Raw genomic sequence first — 22,149 nt, forward strand, 5'->3', positions numbered from 1 at the left:
GGCTAATATTCATTTACATGAAGTTTAGAGTTGTTGGTTTAAAATACGAATTTCATTAGTCACAAAGCATATAAATTTTGGCTATGAATCAATCCAGATAGCAAGTAACACGTGTCTTCATAGCATGTGAGGTAACCAGAGTCACAGAAAAGGAGGGTAGGATTTGTCATCTCCCAGATCTAGGACTACAGAATAAGAACTAGAAGTAGTACATAAAGATGCTCCAAGGTTGTGTCTGTATCACTAAGGCAGAATTAGAGAAAACAGGTATGGTTCCCGCTCTCACATGTCTTAGTCTAGCAATGATCACCCCTATGTAAGGTTACAAGCAAGTGAGGAGGTGACTGCTGCTGTAAGAAACATAAAAGCATCGTATCTGTTTTTAGCTGTGGATGTTTTATCAATACAGGAATCGTTAATAATAGAATGACATTATACTACAGTGATAAATAACATGCACTTTTATTTCAGAAAGACAAGAGTTCTCTGTAATACCCACTCCCTGATTTGTCTCCTAACCTGTATAATGGGAATAAAATCATAGGGTTGATGTTAGGAATTAATGACCCTAACACATATTAAATACCTATTAACATTCAGTAGTAGCTCCTTAGCTTTTGGAGCCTAGCACTAATTTAGGTACAATTATACTGTCTGATGTTGCTATTTGATAATATTCTGGATCTTGTCTCTTTAACTGTAACAAGCGCTTTCACAGAACAGGTTTTTTTTTTATTTTCTAAGGGAAAAAAAACAAAAACAAAAACAAAAAACCCTCCAGAATGTTAATGAACACTTCCTGAATAAAAAGTCCTCATTTCCAAAGAAAGTTAATTTTTTGTCAAATTTATAGAATATTAATCCCCTGAAGTCTCTACTGGTGGGCATTCCCATATCCTCCAGCCAACAGCCATTTCATGGGGTTGTTTCATCTCCCCTTATAGCCGTCTATAATCTTAATCTATAGCTCTATAATCTTATAGAGCTACGTCTCTAGAAGATTACAGCTTCTCGATTACATGATTACAAGATTCTACGTCTCTAGAAGATTACAGCTTCTCCATTACAAGATTACATGATCTCGATTTGATTTCTCCCCCTCCCCCACAAAAATGTTTTTAAGAACATCACTAGGGGCGCCTGGGCGGCTCAGTCGGTTAAGCGTCCGACTTCGGCTCAGGTCACGATCTCGCGGTCCATGAGTTCAAGCCCCGCGTCGGGCTCTGTGCTGACTGCTCAGAGCCTGGAGCCTGTTTCAGATTCTGTGTCTCCCTCTCTCTCTGACCCTCCACTGTTCATGCTCTGTCTCTCTCTGTCTCAAAAATAAATAAACGTTAAAAAAAAAAAAAAATTAAAAAAAAAAGAACATCACAAAATAGAAACTACAATAATACTAAGCACTTGCTACCACTACTACCACTCTACAAGTACGTCCTTACTACACACCCTTCACAAAGGGCTTACTTCTACTAATCGTTTATAGTTCCCTGACAATCCCATGAGGTAGGTTACATTCACTCTTATTATTTCCGTTCTATAGGTGGGAGAACTGAAGTACAATAAGCAACTTGCCCATGGTAATATAGCTTACTCTGTGAGTGACTGAGTTCATTTTTAACACAGGCAGTAAAGCTCCATAGTCCACACCATTAACTATGATGCTTTTATTAACTTCATCTTTCTTCATACACAGAAGGTAGCTATTAGGGAAAAGATTTTCAAAGTTTACTTCTTTTGTCACCAGCATTTTTGAGGAGGCAGATATAGTTTTGTGAAATTATTAGAGAGTGAAATGACTTAACCAAGCTTTGCCAATATGCAGCAGAAGAGGAGGATGCTTATGTTAACAGCCCAGATTCTAATCCAGGTAGTATGGTTCAAAAAAAAATGCGCACTATTCTGCCCCTCACTGAACCCTCCTGACAACATTTGTCTTTATTTTATGCTAACTGCAAAATCAAAGGCTACGTTAAAAGGGTGTATGATCCAAGTTTCCTTCCATAAACCAGTTTGCCAGATTTTTGGAAGAATGTTGTAAGTAGTAATGTCACAACCTGCCTGCACACTCTGAACCACAGATTCATCCATAAAAAGAACTATATAAAAAAACCACTGCCATTTGCCAACAGGGTTCAAATCTTCAAGTCTCACTGAAAGCCTCCTTAATTCCTGATTCTTAAATATCACTGGAACTCTTAGGAATTTTGGAAGAAATGTAATGAATATAATTGACCCTTTGAGGTAATTTTAGGACCTGGTCCCATGGAAGGGGAATTGCTAGCCAACAATTTTAATGCCTTGACTCGCATTTATTTTAATCTTCAATAGGAAAATATAGAAAAGGCTTTTTTCCCGCCATAAAGAGAAAACTAATTTTATAAAAGTACATTTTATATTATACTTGTATACTAATCTGTATATTAACTGGGTATCTCATCCTAAACCTCCACAATACGCCAAAACTCATTTGCTAAATAAACATTTAGGGTTCTTATAAACTGCGCTAAGTGCTTGACAAATATCAACTTACAAAATATAAGTGTGATTCATTTATTTAATTCTTATTGGTTTTTAAATACTTTCTAAGAGGGAGAGAGTGCGCGAGAGAGCGAGTGGAGGAGAGCAGCAGAGGGAGAAAGAGAGAGAATCTTAAGCAGGCTCCACATACAGCAGAGCCCCACGTGGGCTTGATCCCGCAATCCTGGGATCGAGACCTGAGCTGAAATCAAGAGTTGGATGCCCAAGTGACTGAGCCACCCAGGTGCCCCTATTATTATCACTGTTTTAAGTAGGCTTTATGCTCAGCACAGAGTCCAGCATGGGGCTTGAACTCACAACCCTAAGATCAAGACCTGAGCTGAGATCAAAAGTTGGATGCCTAAGCCACTGAGCCACCCAGGTAACTAGATGGGGCTCATTTAAATAACAAAATATTTTAATAATAGAATTTTTATATTTCAATTCCTCCACCCCAGGAAAACAGAAGCTCCACAAGGACAGGAATTTTTGTCTCTTTTGTACACTGCTATATATCCAGTCCCTGAAACAATGCTGATGTAAGAAATTGTGATTTAGATTTTAAATAGAATAGTGCCCCAATCCCAATGAGTCTTTCCATTTTTTTCTTTGCTTCTAAAGATTTTATTTTTAACTTATCTATACACCCAAAGTGGGGCTCGAACTTACAACCCCGAGATCAAGATGCACGTTCTGGGAGCCTAGGTGGCTCAGTTAAGTGTCCAACTTCGGCTCAGGTCATGATCTCACAGTTCTTGAGTTCAAGCCCCGCTTCAGGCTCTGTGCTGACAGCTGAGAGCCTGGAGCCTACTTCACATTCTGTGTCTCCCTCTCTCTCCACCCCTCCCCAACTTGGGCTCAGTCTCTCTCTCTCTCTCTCTCTCTCTCAAAAATAAATAAAATTAAAAAAAAAAAAAAAAAAGAGTTGCACGTTCTACGGACTGAGGCAGCCAGGAGCCCCTGAGACCTTCCTTTTTAAATTTTTCTTCATAGCAATACTTAGAATACTATAAACTTACAACTTATGTACACACTAATAAAAAAGTAAGATCTATGAAGTAAGTTTAATCACTGCTCTATCTGGAGCACCAAAACTGGGATGCAGTAAATATTTGATCAATCAGTGAAGGTTTAGTCTGTCACACCACCTCTCCCCACTGGAGTATAACAATAATGGAGGGTAAGGACTCCTCACAACTATGTTCTAGAACCTAGAAGAGGTATCTAATAAACATTTTACCTTCTTGCTTCTGGTTTTCACTCCAAATACTCTAAACCATATCGACACAGCAACATGAAAGCATCAAAAAGGGATAATCTACAGAGGAGGTAGGAATTTCCCTAAGAGGTCAGTATTCTGTACTGTATAGCAAAAAAAAAAAGGGGGGGGGGGGGCTTTCACATATCTAACATGACCTCAGTCTCCCCATTCCCAATTCACCCCTGAACTCTCTCTCATCTCATCACAATTTTCAGGAACACAGAAGTCCCAATGCCTGCTCAGTTATTCCTTTTACAGTGAAAGCTTGCTCCCAACTCCTTGTGAAAATCTTGCCTATCCCCAATATCCCCTTCCAAGCAAAACCATCTCTTTCATTCAACAAATATTTACCAGCCACATACCAGGTGCTGGCAACTGTAGTGTGATACCACTTCAAGAAAAAATAAATAAAAATGCAGGAAAAATATGAAGGAATAAGCAACAAATATATGCTTATATAAATTCTATATATAAAGAACACATTTAAAAAGTTTTACAAAATGTATTTAGCCTGCTCTACTTAATAAAGCTAAAAAAAAAAAAAAAAGTAGGCTTTTTAAAGAAAACCCTTTCAAACAATGGCCAAAATCAGGTTAACTGGACACCTGGAATGTCAGTTGAGGCTTCACAGTAAACTAATGCACCTTAACATCCATCAACTAACAAGGAAAAGTAACGTTTAATAAATCTTTCAGGGTATCTCTTGAAAACCAAGGACATTCGAAGCAGTGGAAATAAGTGATGTCTATCTGAAGACAATATAAAGCCAGCTGGCTCAAAACTATTTTTATTTATTTGCTTGGTTAGTTGGTTTTTTGAGAGCATGTGCGCGCGGGGAAGGGACAAAGAATCTTAAGCAGGCTCCACACTCAGAGCAGAACCCTACAAGGGGCTTGATCTCACGACCCAGAGATTATGACCTGAGCCAAAATCAAGAGTCAACTGCTTAATCAACTGAGCCACCAAAGCGGCCCCAAACTACACAAGGAGGCTATGCAGGCTAAAGCAGGCTTAGAAATGAGATGAAAACACAGGGTGCCAGGGTGGCTCAGTCGGTTAAGCGTCTGACTCTCAGTTTCATCTCAGGTCATGATCTGTTTGTGGGTTCAAGCCCTAGGTCTGGCTCTGCACAGACAGCATGGGGCCTGCTTGGGATTCTTTCCCTCTCTCTTTGTGCCCCTACTCTGCTCATGCTCTCTCTCAAAATAAAATAAAACTAAAAAAAAATTAAAAAGAAAGGATATGAAAATATTCTGGTATTTGTGAAAATATTCTAATATTTATTCTAATATTGAGAAAACAGGAATTAGCTAACAATCATTTAGAACTGAAGTATTATTATACAATACCCCTGAGCTGTAAATAATTGTTTTACTTAAAATTAATGTAAAAGCTTCATAAAATTCATGACAACATGGGGCACCTGGGTGGCTCAGTCGGTTAAACGTCCGACTTCGGCTCAGGTCATGATCTCACAGTTCGTGGGTTCGAACCCCGCGTCAGGCTCTGTGCTGACAGCTCAGAGCCTGGAGCCTGTTTCAGATTCTGTGTCTCCCTCTCTCTCTGCCCCTCCCTGTTCATGCTGTCTCAAAAATAAATAAACATTAAAAAAAAAAAAAAAAAAAAATTCATCACAACACAGATCCTTGGCATCCATGGGAAATGGTACACCACGTAAGAAGACTAAACATGAATAGTAAAGATAAGTGAATAACTGACCTCAAGCCCTCCCTCCATCATTGGGATAATCAAAAACATACTAATAGTGCATACAAACCAAAAATGTACTTACCTTAAGAGGCTGGGGGCCCCTCAATCCTGTTTGTCCTCCCATCTGAGGAGAGCCTTGCTGTAGTGGCTCAGTCATTAAATTGCCAGCATTTCCCATGCCTGGGTTTGGGTACGGCATATTAGGTCGCCCTCGGCCTGCTCCAATTGAACCGTTCATGACTTGATTGGGCATCATCCCCTGTCCATTGCCTGCATTCAGCATTCCAGGATTCATGCCAGCATTCATCCCTGTGTTCATTCCCATGGTAGGTTGATTTACTGGACTGTTCATCATGCCTGCTGCAGATGGCGTAGGACCCTGATTTGGTCCACTAGTGCCCATTCCCATGTTGGGAGAAGTCAAGCCTGCCTGTGCCATTGGGCTTTTGACCATGCTATTTATCAAACCTAATCCAGGACTGTTCTGTTGGGCCTGGCTGGCCATGCCTTGGCCTGGGCCACCAACCCCCATATTGAGGTTAGGGGAACTGCCAGACCGTAGCAATTCTGACAGTTGTTTATGTTTAGAGGCTGCATCTTGAACTATGCCAAGACTTGTCTGAAGCTGACTAATATCACCACCATTGGTTAGTCCCAATTCTGTAGAGTTGATTAATTCATCTGGTAAGTCATGCTCCAAGTCAAAGAGAGAGCCAAAATCTAAAAGTGAAGAAAAAAGATAAAGGTTAAAGTCTGACCAAAATTACAAATTGCTCTATGTTTTTGCTCTTGGTAAGCATTAAGTACTTCCAAACCTCACTCCATGGGATACTATCCATTTGTATTGAGGTTTTTCACATTACCCTAAAAAAAATTGTTACGTATGTATTTAAAAATTAGAGAATATTTGGTTTAAACACTTACGAACTGTACCTAAAGGCCAAGGAAAAAGGATTAAATCTTAGAACAACACCCATTATGTGAGTTGCTGGGTTTGTACCGATAGTCATGAAAACAAAGTATATAATTGTTTAATATTCTAGAATTCCTTAGAAAAGGTTAAAATAACCAAACTAAGTACAGAATGAAAAAGAAGTTTAATGTTATAATAACAAAGACAATGAATACAAAAGATTCACCATTTGCATAACGTTCGAAGTGAGCTCCATGAAGACATGGGCTGTCTGCCACTCTTTACCCAGTGCCTATCACAGTGCCTACCACAAACCAATTCCTTGATCTGAATGAATTCACTTTCACCTGACGTCAGCCTACAGATTAGTTTTCCTTGATCAAAATCTAGCTAAAGTTAAGATACAAAAACCATGCCTCTAGCTCTTTCAACATACAAACCACCCCCACTAAAAAGAGGATGCAAATTATGGATTAACCCAGGGTTTCTCAATCTTGGAACTATTAAACATTTTGGGCTGGATACTCTTTGTTGTGGAGGAAAAGGGGAATTGTCCTGTGCATTGTAAGACACTCAGCAGATCTGTGGTCTCTCTCAATGCCAGGAGTACCCCTTACATTTTGTGACAACCAAAAATGTCTCCAGAGATTACCAAATGTCCCCTGAAAAGTAAAAACTGTCTCTGGTTGATTTGTGGACTAACAGTATTAATATACATAGGAGGTCTTTTGAATTTTCTTTCCTCTTGATTCTCTAAGTAGTTTTCACATTAACAAGGCATTATTGGGTATCTAATAATTAGATATACTTGAATCTACAACTGATTATACTATCAAAAAATAGTCCATCCCTTGAAGAGAAGATACCACTTGATAATGACCTACTTGGTTCAATTAATCGTAGTTTCTAAGCACAACTCTTCCTCTATGTGCCCTTCTTGTTCTTACAGCATCCTATCATGGCACTGAAATTATCTGTGTGTGTGTGTCTCTCTCCTCCCCCGCTGCTATCTCTTCCTATCAGGACCCCTTACCCCACCGCTGCATCCAGACTGTAACTCTCTGGGAAGGACAGTCTCACCACCTATACACCAACTCTCTGCCTAATGTCCCAACACACTTAAGCATCTGGTCTTTTTTTAATTGCCCTGAATCACACCCCAGGATCTCAGGGCATGATTCAGAGTCCAGACTTCTATAGTATTATTCTTTCCTTTTGAAAAATCATTTTGTGCTCCACCATCATAAAAACAAAATGTGTCTTAGGTGTTTTGGAATACAAATAAGGTTTCAAATAAAACTTCCCTAATGTATCACTACTGAAAGACAACTGCTTAATATATGGGTATATTTCCTTCATTGTTTCCATTTACATAATTCACAAAACTCAGATCATACATATTTTACGAACAATTTTGCATTCTACTTTTCCCCTGGAGTATACAAGGAAATATCCCATCATCAGTTTAGTTATAGTGTTTAGGAAAAAATAAAAATGATCTGTGCTCATTTAGAAATTTTTAAAGTATATATATACATGTAGTGGGAAGGTAAAGAGGAAATCACAAAAGAAACATTAATAATAAAATACATTTCAAAACTTAAAGCTAAAAAGTAGTAAGCAGCCAAGTTATGTTAGAAAAAAATTAATAGCAAGATGATCAAAGATAAAAGCAATTATCAATGGAAGAGAAAAACAGACAGCTGAGAGGGTACCAACAAAACTAGAGGTTGGTTGTTTGTTTTAATGTTTGTTTTTGAGAGAAAGAGCTCGAGCAGGGGACAGGGGTGGGCAGACAGAGAGGGAGATACAGAATCAGAAGCAGGCTCCAAGCTGTCAGCAGAGCCAGCTGAGAGATCATGACTCGAACTGAAGTCGGCGGTCGATCAACCAACTGAGCCACCCGGGCACTTCTTTTTTTTTCTTTTTGAAATGTTAAATTTTGAGAGGGAGAGCGGCAGAGAGAGAGGGGAGACAGAGGATCCAAAGTCGGGTCTGTGTTGACAGCAGAGAGCCCAATGCGGGACTTGAACTCACAATCCCTGAGCTGAGGTCGGACACTTAACTGACTGAGCCACCCAGGTGCCCCAGAAGTTGGTTCTTTGAAGAAAAGTAATAAAAAACTGCAAGGGCCAAAAATAGATATGTTCCTGAGAAAATATTCACCAAACCTTAATTGAAAAGAAATTATATAGGATAAATGTCCCAGTTTCTGCAACCAATCAATGACACAAAAGGAAAAATACCAGATCCAGCAACTAGATATAACTTATTTGGATCCTGCGAACCAAATGTAAAAACAAACAACCAAAAAAACAAACAAAAAACCCACACATTTTAAGAAGAAAATCAGGAAAATAAAATATGGCTGAGTTGTCGGTAATAAAATCATCAATTTTGTTGGGTGTGATAACAGCATAGTTACTATGTTAAAACAAATCCTTTTAGGGGCGCCTGGGTGGCGCAGTCGGTTAAGCGTCCGACTTCAGCCAGGTCACGATCTCGCGGTCCGTGAGTTCGAGCCCCGCGTCAGGCTCTGGGCTGATGGCTCGGAGCCTGGAGCCCGTTTCAGATTCTGTGTCTCCCTCTCTCTCTGCCCCTCCCCCGTTCATGCTCTGTCTCTCTCTGTCTCAAAAATAAATAAATGTTAAAAAAAAAAAAAAAAAAAAATTTTTAAAAAACAAATCCTTTTAACTAAGAGATACATATTGAAGTATTTCTGGTGAAATGACGGGTCTAGGATTTGGTATAAAACACTTCAGCAAAAAAAGAAAAGAGGGAGTATGTATGTGTGTGCAAAAATATCAGTAACTTAAAGGAAAAGGCACAGGGGAGTTCCTTTACACTATTCTATTAAGTTGAAATTTTCCATTTAAATTAGTTTAAAAGAAAGAGACACAGCCTGAATGATCCTATTACTATTAAAGAAACAGTCTGTCTTAATCATTGGTTAATCTTCCCATAAAGAAAACACGAGTTCTAAATGTTTTTACCCCCATGTCCTACTGAACTTTCAGTAAAAGACAATTCAACCGTTTACAAATACTTCTATAAAATAGAATACTCTATAAATCATTCATGGCCAGGATAAGAAAAGAAAATCATGAACATAGAAGAGTCCAACAACAACAAAAAACAAAAACCACACAGACAAATCAAATTCATTAACATCTTTAAAATGTAATTTAATGAGGGGTGCCTGGGTGGCTAGTCAATTGAGCATCAGACTCCTGACTTTGGCTCAGGTCATGATCCCAGGGTCATGGATTAGGACACTATGCTGGGCTCTGCGCTGAGGGTAGAATCTGCTGAAGATTCTCTCTCTCTCTCTCTCTCTCTCTCTCTCTCTCTCTCTCTGCCCCCGTTTCCCCACTCGTGGTCTCTCTCCCTCTCTAAAAAAATAAAAATAGGGGCGCCTGGGTGGTTCAGTTGGTTGGGCGACCGACTTCGGCTCAGGTCATGATCTCGCAGTTTGTGAGTTCAAGCCCCGCGTCGGGCTCTGTGCTGACAGCTCAGAGCCTGGAGCCTACTTTGGATTCTGTGTCTCCTCCCTCTCTCTACCCCTCCCCTGCTCATGCTCTGTGTCTCTCTCTCAATAATAAATAAACATAAAAAATTTTTTAAAAAATAAAAAAAACCAAAAATTTTAATGTAATATGATAAAGTTGGGATAATGTCAGGAATCTAGGGGGGACAGGTTTGCATTAGAAGCTTAGAGTATCTATAAATGCCATTCATCATATTATTAACAAATGAGAATGAAAATGTAAGATTCATCTCAATGGCTGTAAGAAGAGCACTGTATAAAATTCAATGCCCAATCACACCAAAAACCTTCCCCCAAAATGACAGCAATTAAGAAAGTGATGGGAACTTCCTTAAATTGATGAAAAGTCTTCTTCCAGAACCTAAAAACTGAGAGCAAATATGCATTAAAGGACCAACATCAAAAGTCTCTTTAGCATCAGAACAAAACAAAGATACCATGACAAATGCTTCTAATTCAACACTATACTAGAGAATCTAGCCAAAGCAATAATACAAGAAAAATTACACATTCAATGCAATGTCAATCAAAATCCTAAAAGCTTTTCAGAGAACCAGACAAGAGAATTCTCAAGTATACACAGAAGAGCCTAGTTTCCACTTCTGTAAAACAGGAAAGTACCTACCTTCATAGGTTATTTGTGAGGATTAAATGAGTTAATACATGTAAAGTATTTAGAATAATACCTGACACATATTAAATTCCATGAAAATGTTTCTTCTATTATTATTATTACTCAATGGAATCATTACCCAATTAGAAGACAAAGCAGTCTTCTAATAATGAGAGGAAACTTTTATCAGGTACTTTCAACGTGTCAAGCATTTTTCTTGGCACTTCAGTAATTGTATATTTTCACTAATCCTTTCAACAATCTCAGAAGTAGATAATAGCGACATATACAGAATGCACGGAAGTAAAATCAACTTCAGTAATGCAGAAGTCTTGGGGCGACTGGGTGGCTCAGTCGGTTGAGTGTCCAACTCTTGATTTTGGCTCAGGTCATGAACCCAGGGTAGTGGGATCAATCCCCGCTGAGCATGGAGCCTGCTTAAGATTTTTTCTTTCTCTGGCTCCCCCCCATCCCCCACCTACACGAGTGTTCTCTCTCTAAAAAATAAACAGAAAGTAATATGGAAGTCTTACTTTAGGCCCTAGAATCCTAAGGATTTTAATTTAATCCGGTACTACAGCCAAATTTGCTGCATGTGGTTGTTATGTGTTTGTGCAAAACATTTAACATCATGTTACGAAGTTACACTCCATTGTGAAGCCAGACAGGAGGGTTTACATTCGTAGAACCTGAAAATAAAAGTTTAGGATTGTTCTTTTTTTTAATGGCAATCCTGTACTTTCAATAGACCTAAATTGCAGTTACTACTACATGAGATTACTCAGGTTTCAACTCAAAGACTGATCCCAATACTCCTGTTTCCCAAGATAGCTCTCAACCTCAACTCTGCAATTCCTATCTTCTATCTTTTGTTATGGCTAAATACTTGTGCGCATCTTTCTACCAAACTATGGATATCTGAAGGACCAGAGTTGCACTTAATAAATATTTACATTTCTCACAGGATCTAGCATATACTCACAGACCAGCAATTCTAAAATTGCATCCTATAATTATTTATATCTGACTGGGTATTTAGAACTTAAATTTTTTTTTTTTTTTTTTTTTTAAGCAATCTCTACCACTAACGTGGGGCTCGAACTCACAACCATGAGATCAAGAGTCGCACTATGAGCCAGCCAGGCGCCCCCGGGTTATTTATAAAAAGTTCTCTTACCTCTACTTGTAAAACATTTTCAACAGCTATACTGATTAAATGTGGAAGACTATGTAAAAGTCATATATACTTTGACCTCTAATCAAACGGACCCTATTATTTCATCTAATATCACTATCATTATTATTCCTAAGCTATTTTGATTGTGCCTCAAAGCTCTCATTTATGATTCCTAAACGCCATTAGTTCTATCACTAGTATCTCTAACTTTGCACTACTCAAGGAGTCCAAATACTTGGATTTAAACCCAATTCTATAAGCTGACTTCATTTACCAAGCTCAAGTTACCTCTTCCATCAAAAGATAATAAAACTTCTACCTCCCTCATGGAGTTTTGTTGTTGTTGTTGTTGTGTTTTTAGGGCTAGCAAGTACTTACTGAGAAAGGTAAACTCACGCAGAAGATTCTCGTGTCCCTGGCTAAGTGACAGAGAATCTGAATGCTTGGTGAGAGATTTCAGAACCTTCTGTCCAGAGGGAAGGGCCAAGATCACTTCCAGAGCGCGTCCTTAGCCACGACTTTGTCACAAACAGCAAATGAAAACCATGGTCTAAAACTAGTAGAAAAGCAAGTCCCAAACTAAAAGTGGTATGTGTGAAGATGCAAGGGGGAAAAAAATTATCAAAAATTTACTGTCACAATTTAAAGAAATCCTACTGAACACTGGGATTAGTATTGATCAGCCTCAATTTCATGCCGCTTACTGAGCTCTACAAATTCTTTCTTTCCCTTCAAGGAAAGGGAAAAAATAAAGATTCAAATAAGTCATCTTCTCAGGCCCCCATCTCAAGTTGCCCTTCATAGGGATTAGTTCAGATAAGGAGAATAAAATTTAGATGTTCAACAAACATAAGAAATTTAGAGGGTCCTTTAACAAGAGTTTGGGATTTTTACTCTAAAGAGAAAATTGATGTGCTGAAGAATTTTAAGCACAAATACGATATGAACAGATTTGTATTTGTTTTTTTCTTTAAAAAAATTTTTTTTAACGTTTATTTATTTTTGAGACAGAGAGAGACAGAGCATGAACGGGGGAGGGGCAGAGAGAGAGGGAGACACAGAATCGGAAGCAGGCTCCAGGCTCTGAGCCATCGGCCCAGAGCCCGACGCGGGGCTTGAACTCACGGACCGCGAGATCGTGACCCTGAGCTGAAGTCGGACGCTTAACCGACTGAGCCACCCAGGCACACCCAGATTTGTATTTATTAAAGCCCACTCAGGCAAACAGGATGCAGAATGAACTAGACAGACAAGCTAGAGTCAGAGAGACTGGTTAGAAGGCTGCTGCTGGAGAATAACAAAAATTAGCAGTTAATTCTGGAGCAGTACTAAAAGGGCAGAAGCAGCAAAGGAGTCAAACAAAAGAACTCTTTTGGACTACAGGTAATGGGTTGAGAAAAAAAGACAAGGATGACTCCTAAATTTCTGGGGTTAGACAACCTAAGAGGATATATAGAGGTACAGCTATCCGGATGGACAATCCAGAGAAGTACTCAGTGATATGAGAAATGCCACTGGACATCAATGAAGAGGATCATCAGATAAACAAGTATTTAAGGGACAATGATCTTAACCACCAGAAGATGTTGAAACCGAACATTCCCAGCCCACCTACCAGGAATACTGTCCTGGAAACCAGGTTCCAAGAAGGAAATATTAGTGGTGCCCGTGCTTCAGAGAGAATTTACTGAGTGTAGATATTAGAAGATTATTTAGCAAGCTAGGTAAGAGCAGTTCACTGCAGTTGTAAAGTAGGAGGTAAGAAAGTAAAAGACAACAATGACCTTTTCTAGATACTAAACTAAGCTAGTAAATATTTGCTTAATTCCCCCCTTTCTCTAGGAGTAGAAATTTATAAATCTGAAATTTATTCTATTACCTTTTAAACTATCCTAAGGCAAATATTACAAAACAGTATCAGAAACAACTGGTCAATCAACTCACACTATCTCCAGTAAGACATTTCCTGATTACTAAAATTATCAACCCATCAACACCATTAGCGGGCTATTTCTACCAAATAGCTTGTTGACAAGTTCCCATATACCTTTAATGATGCACAAATACAAAGTAACTTGGAGTAAAATGCTTCTTTTAATTTTTTTTGAGAGATGGAGAGAGACAGAGCATGAGTGGGGGAGGGTCAGAGAGAGAGGGAGACACAGAATCCCAAGCAGGCTCCAGGCTCTGAGCGGTCAGCACAGAGCCCGATGTGGGGCTCAAACCTACAGCCTGCAAGATCATGACCTGAGTGAGCCAAAGTCGGGCACTTAACTGACTGAGCCACCCAGGTGTCCCGAGTAAAATGTTCCTTCACTTCAGTGTATATTCAATCTAAACACAGTGATACAAATGTGACTGACAGGACATATTTAAATCTGACTTGCAAAGTTTAGAATACATGAGTTTAGAATACAATGGATCAAGTATTAGAAATGCAACAATCTAAACAAAAATGAATTTGGACTGAATATGTGGGAAACTGGTGTTGAGTCAAAACATCCTTTCCTTATTACATACTGATTTTGTAGGTTACCCTTGGTGTTTGCTATATTGGTATATGGATTTAGCCATATAATCTCTTATAAAATGAATACTTACCCTTTCCAAAAATCAAGATGATCCCATAATATATGAGGAATTAGACAACTATTTCCCACCATGAAATATATAAATGAAGCATAACCTTCAAAATTAGAATTATTAATATAATCCCACACACTGCACTGCGAGCATAAAAGGCTTTTTTAAAAAAAGTTACTAACTAGGATGTGAAACTTAAAATTGAAATAATTGTGGCTCAAAATCTATTCTACTAAATAGCACCTCTTCCTAGTTATACATCTTCCCCCGCCCCATTTAGAAAGCTCACACATTTGTCGGATAAACAGTCATATTTTTGTGCTTCAGATAAAATGAAGTCAAATAAAAACTCAGTTCTGCTCTTAAACTGTACACATTAAGCAAAACACCCATAGTGTTCTGAAACTAGTCAACTCAAAGTATCCACGCAGAAGACAGAATTCATCCGTTGACTCTCATTTCGTTTTCTCTATGGCATTCAAATGCTTTTTAAATTTTTTTTTTTTCAACGTTTTTAATTTATTTTTGGGACAGAGAGAGACAGAGCATGAACGGGGGAGGGGCAGAGAGAGAGGGAGACACAGAATCGGAAGCAGGCTCCAGGCTCTGAGCCATCGGCCCAGAGCCTGACGCGGGGCTCGAACTCACGGACCGCGAGATCGTGACCTGGCTGAAGTCGGACGCTTAACCGACTGCGCCACCCAGGCGCCCCTCAAATGCTTTTTAAAAAACGCACAATCCTGGGGTGCCTGGGTGGCTCAGTCGGTTAAGCATCCAACTTCAGCTCAGGTCATACTCTAATGGTTCATGGGTTCAAGCCCCGCATCAGGCTCTGTGCTGACAGCTCGGAGCCTGGAACCTGCTTCTGATTCTGTGTCTCCCTCTCTCTTGCCCCTCCCCTGCTCACACTGTCTCTGTCTCTCTCAAAAATAAACATTAATAAATTAAGTAAAAAATGCACATTCCAGATCTCAAAACCTTTCTTTCCTCTCATTGGTGAGGCCAGAGGATAAGAAGGAGCTGGACAGGTGAATTGTGGAATTAAAGAGAGAGAATAGGTTGTGAACACGCAAAGCTCAGCCAGTTCAGTAACTGAAAGAATTCAAAGTAGGGGGAGCAAAGTGAGTGACAAGGTGGGCAGACATCGGAATGCTCAGAGCCCCTATTACAGGGGAGGCACCCAGGATTTTAAAAAGTAAGGAGGGAAACGAAAGCCAAATCTTCAGAACTTTAAAAATCTGGTAACAGTCTGGCTAGACATTGACAAGCTCATAAAGATCTCTCATTCTTATTGGTTTAGGATACTCCTACATTATTAATTCAGCTGTTTGGGGTGCTGAAGAAGCATGATATTTAAAAACACTGCAGTCTTTAAAATGAGAAAAATTTTGGGAATGCAAGCTGGTGCAGCCACTATGGAAAACAGTATGGAGGTTCCTCAAAAAAACTAAAAACATAACTACCCTACAACCCAGCAATTGCACAACTAGGCATTTATCCACGGGATACAGGTGAGGTGTTTCGAAGGGACACATGCACCCCCATGTCTACAGCAGCACTATCAACAATAGCCAAAGTATGGGAAGAACCCAAATGTCCATCGATGGATGAATGGATAAAGAAGATGTGGTGTATATATACACAATGGAGTATTACTCGGCAATCAAAAAGAATGAAATCTTGCCGTTTGCAACTACATGGATGGAAGTGGAGGGTATTATGCTAAGTGAAATTAGTCAGAGAAAGACAAAAATCATATGACTTCACTCCTATGAGGACTTTAAGAAACAAAACAGATGAACATAAGGGAAGGGAAACAAAAATAATATAAAAACAGAGAGGGGGACAAAACAGAAGAAACTCATAAATATGGAGACCAAACTGAGGGTTACGGGAGGGGTTGTGGGAGGGGGATGAGCTAAATGGGTAAGGGGCACTAAGGAATCTACTCCTGAAATCATTGTTGCACTATACGCTAATTTGGATGTAAATTTTAAAAAATATAATAAAAAATAAAATTTAAACAAAGTTTCATTATAAAATAAAACAAAAAAAGCAAAAACAAAACAAAAACAAAAAATAAGAAAGATTTGCAAACTTCAGGAATTAATTAGGTTGAAACAACTTTCCTAACCTTTATTTGGTACTTTATTAAAAACAGTATTTGATACTCTGTAAAGAAAGCAGAATTAATCTAATCACAAACAGCCCACCTACTGAGAAAAATGGACAAACACTTAAAACTACTTTTGAAAGACTAAGAAAATTAAATAAAATATCCATGCTGGAAAGACAGATATGACTTCTAATACATTTCAAAACAATTGGCAACAATTTGTGAGTTATACACAAATTTGGATAGAAGATGGTAATATTAGGTTATACAGGATCACAAAGCCATGCAAGTTAGCAACGGTTAAATTTTGAAATCCAACGGGGTCAAAGGGCAGAAGTGCAAGCAAATTTCAAAATACGCATTCTTAACATTGTCCTACAACCATGACATCAAAAGGTGCAACTATACTTTGGCAAGTGGCTTACTTGAAGTTGATTCTTAATCCCACCACATTTATTTAAGTCACAACATTTAAACAAAGATGAAGTGCTATGATTGATCAGATGTGTGGCCTGCCTTGCTCTTTATCAATTTATTAATATAGTGACACTTCCTGGTGTGAAATTAATTCAAAGGTGAGGACACTTTTATTAAAATCCTACCTTAAGAATCAAGTATTCTTTTTTTTTTTTTTTTTTTTTTTTTTTTATTTTTGGGACAGAGAGAGACAGAGCATGAACGGGGGAGGGGCAGAGAGAGAGGGAGACACAGAATCGGAAACAGGCTCCAGGCTCCGAGCCATCGGCCCAGAGCCTGACGCAGGGCTCGAACTCACGGACCGCGAGATCGTGACCTGGCTGAAGTCGGACGCTTAACCGACTGCGCCACCCAGGCGCCCCAAGAATCAAGTATTCTTAAGCACGTTCATATTAAACCTAAACCACACACTCACTTATCTAGCTTTGATCATTTTATTTTATTTTTAACATTTATTTATTTTTGAGAGAGAGAGAGAGAGAGAGAGAGCGAGCAGGGGAGCACACACGAGCAGAGCAGAGGACAGGTACAGACAGAGTGAGAAAGGGAATCCAAAGCAGGCTCCACACTGTCAGTGCAGAGCCCCACATGGGGCCTGATCTAACCAGTCGTGAGATGACCTGAGCTGAAATCAAGAGTCAGGAGCTTAACTGACTGAGCCACCTGGGCGCCCTTGACAATTTCTTGATTTTGAGTAGTGGTAACATCTTGGAAGAAGCTTTGCGGTGAGGCTAGGATTTGTTTGCTTGACTGGGGTTTGCTCTAAAGGAATGAAATGCCTATAGGGGATCCTAGATGATAGAGCTATCATACCATCTCTCCAAAGAACAAAAACAAAAAAATTCTGAAAGACTGCATATCTGTAAAGAAAAAGGGAAGAGTGATTGGTTTTTGAGTTATCTGCTGTATTTTCTACATTTAGGACAACTGGTAAACAAAACCTGGGACCTTAAATAAACAATTCACATCAATAATTACAATCTACCAAAAAACTTCCAAGGCAAATGAAGTGCGCTCAAAAGACAAGTGACATACCCCTAGTATTCCTGCCATCCCTGCCTGCTACTGGATCCTGTACAGTGTCACCAGAATTCATCTTTCCCCCTTCCCTGACCATGTCACTCTCTTGTTCATAAATTTTTTTTCCTGATGGTAAAAAATGTCAAACTCTTTATCACATTTTTGTCTTTTCATAATAGGACACCAAAATCCTTTTCCATCTGTCTCACATGAAAACATACCACCACAGTCTATGTTCTAGTCACACCAGAGCTACCCGTATTTGTTCCACCTGACACAGAAATACTCTTCCAACTTTCTCTACTTCTAAGGGAAGTTATCTTCAAGTTCTCCTGCCTCTGTTCAAACACACATTCTCTCTGAAGTTTTCCCCCAGTCCTCCAAATACGGCCTGTCAGAAACAATCCCTATCCACTACCTTTATCCACAACTTTTTTTTTTTTTTTTTTTTAAACACGTATCAGAGTATAACTCAGGAAAACTGTGTGGACAAGTATGCCAACCCCACCAGATCCTAAATGCTTTGAGAGCAGAAAGTGTACTTTGATTCATTTTTACATTTCCAAGGGTCTAAAACTTGGTGGGCAGTCAATGTTTGTTGGCTTAAAGGAGAGAAAGGCACACTAAATGAATACTGACTACTCCACTCAGGAGAATCACACAACTTCAAAATGCTCAAAACTTAACTCATCACAACCCCTAACCCCCACCACATTCACACACAAATACTTCACTTCCTATGTTTGCTATCTCAGTAAATGGCAACCTCACCAACCCAACTATCCAAACTTGAAACTTGGGAATTGTCCTTGATCCCTCTCTATCACAATATCCTAACCTGTAATTAATCAACCAACTTCCGTTGGTCACCTACCTTTCTCTAATCTTTTCACTGCTTTCCATCTACCAATTTAGGCCACACTCATCACAGCTAGAATCCTAAAACAGCCATCTCTCTGGTGTTCCTGCATCATATGTTCTCTGTTCCTTTCCAAAGCATTCCTCACTTTAGTCGATCATCAAGTACAATTCTGCCCCATCCATTTAAAAGTGCTAAAATGTAAAGTCTAAACTCCAGTAAACATTATAAGGCAAGCATAAGTGGCCCCATACTCACCTCTATGGTCTTATTTCTTGCTATCCCCCCAGTCAGATAGAATTTAATAGGTTCCCTGAACAGGCCATACTCTTGTTCCCAGCCTGGGCTCACTCTTACTAACCCTATTACACCTATCCCTCAGATCTCAAGATCAGACACCAATTCCTCTAAGACAGTCACCAGAGGAACAACAGTTACAGGTTATAGGCCCTCCAGTTTCTCCCACTGTACACAGCACTTCTCAATATAATGCTGGTCACATCAGTCTTGAATGTAGCTCTTCCACCCTTATCTATGAGCTACGGAAGGAAGGGTCTATGTCTGTCTGGATTACCAGAGTATTCCCCTCTGATGATAAATGCCTAGTATACAGAAAGTGTTGGCCCAATAGAGACAAATGACAGCTTGTCAACCTTTCTAAGCCAGTATTTTTCAAATTGTGGGTCACATGCCAATAGTGGGTCATGAAATCAATACAATGGGCCACAACCAGCACTTGAGAGAAAGAAAGAAAGAAAGAAAGAAAGAAAGAAAGAAAGAAAGAAAGAAAGAAAGAAAGAAACAAAGAAAAAGAAAAAATAGAAAACATCATACATAGTATACTACAAGTAGTATGGGTAAGTTTGTCCACTTGCTGAGACAGGGTCTCTGGTACTCATGTAAAATACAGCTCTTACTGGGTGTGGTCAAAAAAAATTGAAAAGTACTGCACTCCCTGCCCCCCTCTTCTTCTCTTCTCCCTCTTCTTTTTTAAGAAAGCCCTTTAAAACGCAGAGAAGCAAATACAAAACAGAAAAAATGGTGCTCACAGTTCTTTAGCAAAAAGCCATTCTTAACTTGAGCATTTACAGTAAGAACAATCTGCTTTCTGATTTCTCATTATGCTTTAAATATTTGATTTCCACTTACACATACAATTACATATACAAGACACCCTATGTGACAGTACATACAGTACTTCTAGTCTTATTTTAATCTCTGCTACCATGTTCTTATACTCTTTAGAAATTTAATCTTTGCACCATAAGCTTTACTTCTAAGGCTTCTCCTCTCTGAACGTCATGACTTGGCTTTCTCTTTATCCAGTCTATCTACAAATTCATTAAAAAAATCTACCACTGCTTTGTTGTTGTATATTTAGTAGTAAGGTTAAAAACCATCAACAGAATTAGCACATACTATGCTGCAACAGGCACTACCCTACGCATTGGATAAAGAGAATTTTCATTTACTCCTCCCCACAATCTTGTAAGGTGGGTACTACAGGTGAGAAAACTGAGAAAAAGTTCAGTAATTCGCCCAAGGTTCACAGTTAATAAAGGCAGGTCTGGGATCTGAACTCTAAAATAGACTCCAAAACTCCTTTTCTTTAACTGCTCACTTTTTTTCAGTAGTTTTAGTTTTCCTTTCTCTCTCAACTAAATTATTGCTAATTGCCTTTTGAAGCATTTATAAAATAAGATCTGTATCTAAACTGTTCAGAAAAGGCATAACACCTCAGTATTCATTCTCTTAAACCTTTGAGAACTGTGCAATAAAACATTTCCTACTAAAATTTCAGAAGAAAACTACCACCCATCACATAAAAAAATCATCTGCAAAATTCAGTGTCTTAAAATTTTTACACTTGGTATAATTTCAGTTTCAACTTGCCCATTAATTTCCCTAATGTTTGCCACACTAAAAATTTCAATTTCAGCAATTCTCAAAGGATGAAACACTAAAAGTGCAGAAAACACAAAGAAGCATGTCGTATTTTTCTATTAATTGTTGGGTGGATGAATTGGCAGAACAGCTCCTGAACTGTTTTTGTAAATATACCAGGAAGAGGTATTTTACACTCCCACTTGTGTCTGCAACATTCTTCCTACTCTTTTCTTTTTCCTTTCCTATTTACCACTTAATGTCCCTACAAACACCATGAGGCACCAATTTTTAACTTCTTGTTTCAATTTATCTCTCTTTTTATAGAATAGACTAAGGAGAAGGTGGAAAAACAAAGTAAAACAGAAAATGCCAAAAGGCAATCAAGGCAGAAGCTGTTTCCTCTCTCTCCTTTATGCATTCACTGGACAAACCGATACATTTCTCAGCTCTGTGAGAGAACGTGAATTTCTGCTGGAAAAGGGCACCCGTATTGTATGTAACACATAACAAGATTTACAACTTAACAAAAGTCACTTCATCTCACTATCAACCAGACAGCCTTCTTAAAGCCCTATAAATGAACTTACAAAGCCTTGAAAATAACCAACTGACAGAGTTCAAGGCACATAATAAAATGTTTTGCAACTTAACACTGAGATCAGCAATACCTCAGTGAACCAAGGAGCCATAACTGAAAAACTCCAGAAGCTGAACTCTAATCTAAACACACATCCCTAAAAAATAAAATTAAAACATAGCATCACAGCTTTAAGAGCTGAAAAAGAAATAGCTTCCACCAAAAATATCGTGGTCAGGATAATAAACCACTAATCCACAGCAGTGTTTTGAGAAATAATAACTGACGTTAAAAAAAATCCTTGCCACTTCTCTATTATGTACAGTAATCTAGCGATCAAGATGATATAGTTTATATACTATCTGCGCTGTGCCTCAAATGAAAAATAGGCATAAAATCCAAGCCAATTCTGACACCTGAGTTCACAGTAGGGCCACAAAACTGTACCAAGACCAGAAGGATCTTCACTTAAATGCCAGATCTTCGCACTGTCAACCATCTTTCCAGAGTCTGATCTTTCAGTGCATATAGCATTAAGTGTTACAAAACAGCCACAGAATATATCCAGTGAACAACGAAGGCAACAGTATCATCCTCATCATGCCCTTCCCTCAGGTTATTAGAAATAGGTTCAAGAAATATTTTCAGGACTTACCTGTCAACCTTTCTGTTCAATAATTTTAGCAAAATATTTTTACATATGGCTTTTATCATTTTCGGGGGGGGGGACATAAAGTCATTTGATTTATCAAATAGTTCTGATCTAACCATACCAACTTAAATTAAATTTTCAATGGATCAAATGGATCAACTACAAATATTGAAACAGGAACAAAAAGATGCAAAAGCTAAAAAATAAGTCTCTTCCTCCTCATTCCAACACATAAAACTT

General features: G+C 38.7%; 1 protein-coding gene across 1 annotated transcript in view; it reads right to left on the reverse strand.

The window, feature by feature from the left end:
- Positions 1–22,149, reverse strand: part of EP300 (E1A binding protein p300) — an 85,267-nt gene that overhangs the window by 58,960 nt on the left and 4,158 nt on the right. Inside the window, exon 2 of the mRNA XM_058741206.1 lies at positions 5,571–6,208. Coding sequence (XP_058597189.1) covers positions 5,571–6,208 — 638 coding nt within the window. The remainder of the gene's footprint in view (positions 1–5,570; positions 6,209–22,149) is intronic.

Source organism: Neofelis nebulosa, chromosome 8, assembly GCF_028018385.1.
Source record: "Neofelis nebulosa isolate mNeoNeb1 chromosome 8, mNeoNeb1.pri, whole genome shotgun sequence".
In the NCBI taxonomy this organism is placed as follows: Eukaryota; Metazoa; Chordata; class Mammalia; order Carnivora; family Felidae; genus Neofelis; species Neofelis nebulosa.